At 54.1% G+C, this 2,964-nt stretch overlaps 1 protein-coding gene across 1 annotated transcript in view; it reads right to left on the bottom strand.

Annotated features, from left to right (window-relative positions):
• Window positions 1–1,203: 1,203 nt before the first annotated feature.
• The window catches only part of LOC102842033, a 76,033-nt gene continuing 74,272 nt past the window's right edge, over window positions 1,204–2,964 (bottom strand). The window contains exon 13 of the mRNA XM_006871194.1: window positions 1,204–1,784. Within this exon, the coding sequence (XP_006871256.1) occupies window positions 1,204–1,784 (581 nt within the window). The remainder of the gene's footprint in view (window positions 1,785–2,964) is intronic.

Here is a 2,964-nt window from a genome sequence, read left to right as displayed (position 1 = left end):
CCTGAAACCTGCGCTCAGCCAGCTGGTCCCAGGGGAGAGTTGGGTGGCAGGTGGAAGGCAGTAGGTTCCATCGGGTGCCTCCTGGAATTTGGGTTTTCGGGTCAGCCCGAGAGCAGGTGGGGATCGATGAGTAATGAATGGGACCCTCCATTTGGGGTGCAGTAACCTGACCCCCAGACTGCAGTAACCCACCCCACCACTCCCCACCCCTCCAGCATCGAGATACGAAACCATCTCCAGCTTTGCTGTCCAGATGGCCTCCTTTGTGTCCTCCTGTTTGTTGTCCTGGACATCAACGCAGACTCCTGAGGTGGCACTGTAAGATAAGCACTGGACTGTGAACCTTAAGGTCGGCGGTTCAACCCCACCAGCTGCTCCTCAGGAACTTTATACAGGGTCACTATGAGTCGGAACCCACCCAACGGCACTTAACAACAGACATTAACACAAACTCACTCTGGACGTGGTTTGAGAGGTCCAGCTTTGGCCAGCATGTTTCAGGGGTCTCTGTACCTTCTGTGGGGTGCATTTGGCACAAACCAAAAATCCCAAGCCCACTTCTGACTCGCAGCGACTCTAGACCACAACAGAACAAGCCTTCGGGGTTTCCAATGCTGTGGCCAGCTCCTGGCTGGTGGTTTGGCCTGCCGACCTTTCTGAGTGCTTACCCACTTGCCACAGACAGAAAGCTGGGTGAAAATGCCCCTTGGTCCCCTCTGGCCCCCATCTCTCCAGAGCCCTGCACATAAGTGGGGTTGAGGACAGGGAGTAAACTTGGGAGTGTTCTGTCTGTGATGCAGGCTGGTGGGGGTTGGGGGAGAGGATCCTGCTAGTGAGATGAAAACAAGCTCCGGTCCCCTGGTCAGTGACGCCCTTGTGCGGGCTGCAGTCACACACACACTCACACATCCTGTAACACGTGTGCACTGTGTGGACTCGCAGAGGGGCAGCTGCCCAGTGGGCGCTGAACCCCTTCCATGGACAGCCCTCCCAGGGAGTACAGTCTGCTCTGGTCCCCGCAGACCCCTCACTCACCCCCTTGGTGGGGTCAGAAGTGCTTAGGGGAGGGGGCGTGGACCCCACGCCCAGCGCTGCGCATGTGTCTTCGGCCTCAGTGTTCCACCACGGAATTGAGGTTGCTGGTCTCTGCCGGGGTCACTGCATGGTGCCTCTTTGGAGGGCTGACCCCCACTGCACCACACCTCACACAGTAGGCCCCACAGTTGCATCCAAAGCCATTTGCAGAACAAGGCCTGGCTGTGGTTCTTCCTGGCCTTCCTGAGGCCACCGTGCCACGTGGGGGACTAATAGTGGAACTGAGCCGGCCGGCCGAGGTTCCAGCAACTCCTCTTCCTGAGAGAAGGGTGAGGTCAAAGCAGGTCCGGTCCGGACCACACCCAAAGGAAGGGGAGGGTCAGACCTGAGGCATGGAGAGGATCGGGACTTGGTAAAGTCCTGCAGGCCTTCCAGGAACGATGGGGAGGCCTGTGGCAAGCTGGGCAGCCATTGGAAGACCAGACCCAGAGGCCAGCAGCAGTCTGCCTGCCCGGTTGTAGGTCTCCCGGGGCTGATGGAACCTCCCTTGAGGTCTGCGGGGAAGGGGGCCCTAGGCTGGTGGCAGCTGTTAAACAGAAAAATGCCTTTAGACAGCGACACGCTGAGTTGTGTCCACAGAGATGTGGTCACTTCCTGGCCTCTGTCCTGGGAGTGCAGGCCCGAGTGGAACCAAGAGCTCTCAAGGTGTTCCCAGTTCAGTGAGGGCAGCCTCCAACAGGAGAGGTAGCCTAGGGCAGAGGAGACGTAACAGGGAGAGTGGTGGTGACTATAGGCAGATGGCCAAGTGCCTCTGGGTGGACTTGAACCTCCAACTTTTCTGGTTAGAAGCTGAATGCTTAACCACCTACATCACTAGGTACTGCAAATAGTGTGCCAATCAAACCTCTTCCTGCCCAGTCTGCTCCAGCTCAGCAACCCCATGTGATTAGGTCATCTCTCGGAAGCCACGTCTTTCTCCCGTGTCGCTGCTGGATGGTTGAAACCCATCAACCTTTGGGTGAGCAGTCGAGCATTTAAGCACTGTACAATCATGCTGAAATAAAACGGCAGATGTTCTGCCGCATCAGCGCACACTGTCTAAAAAGAATCAACAGGTTGGTTGAATGGTAAGATCATGGAAATGGGAAACTGTAACTATACGTAGCCACGTGCTTCTGATTACATAAGAGTCCTGGGGTAGCGCTGCGGGACAATGAAGTGGATCGCAAGGTTGGTTTGAACCACAAAGTCAGCTGTTGCAACTCACCAGTAGCTCTTTGGAAACCCTATGCTGGGCCACTGTGAGGCGGAGCCGACTCAACAGCATTTAACAGCATGTATGCATATATCTGAAGTCATAAAACGTTAGAAACAGCTAGTGTGCACACTTTAGGATGGATTTGGATATGAAAAGACTGTTTAAAATGAAGACCTGAATAGATGTATGAGTGTGTTGGTCTGTGTGACCGCCCTGTCTGGTCAGTTTACACACACAGGGCGCTGGGCAGCAACCTCAAAGCTGGTTAACACAGGCAACTTTAACGGTGAAAATTGTGACGTGAATGTGGTCCCCCGCAGAAGTGGGGGGTAAGAAAAAGACTCAGTGTTGTAGGGTGACTTGTGTCCACACCCCACACATTCCTCCCAGAACATGTATGGAAGTCCCACGGCCGGCAGCTGTTTGGAAACAGGATTTTCTTTTGTTCCATTAATGAGGTCAAACCCAAGTCGTTAAGTGCTGTGGAGTCTGTTCCAACTCATAGCGACCCTGTATAGGGTTTTCAAGGAGCGGCTAGTGAGTGTGAACTGCCTACCTAACATTCTTATCAGCGGAGAAAGGATTGAAGTTGTCAATGACTTCATTCTTCTTGGATCAACTATCAATACTCATGGAAGCAGCAGTCAAGAGATCAGACGACGTATTGCATT

The sequence above is a fragment of the Chrysochloris asiatica genome, unplaced genomic scaffold, assembly GCF_000296735.1.
Source record: "Chrysochloris asiatica unplaced genomic scaffold, ChrAsi1.0 scaffold00162, whole genome shotgun sequence".
Classification (NCBI taxonomy): domain Eukaryota; kingdom Metazoa; phylum Chordata; class Mammalia; order Afrosoricida; family Chrysochloridae; genus Chrysochloris; species Chrysochloris asiatica.
This window is presented reverse-complemented; position numbering and strand designations above follow the sequence as displayed.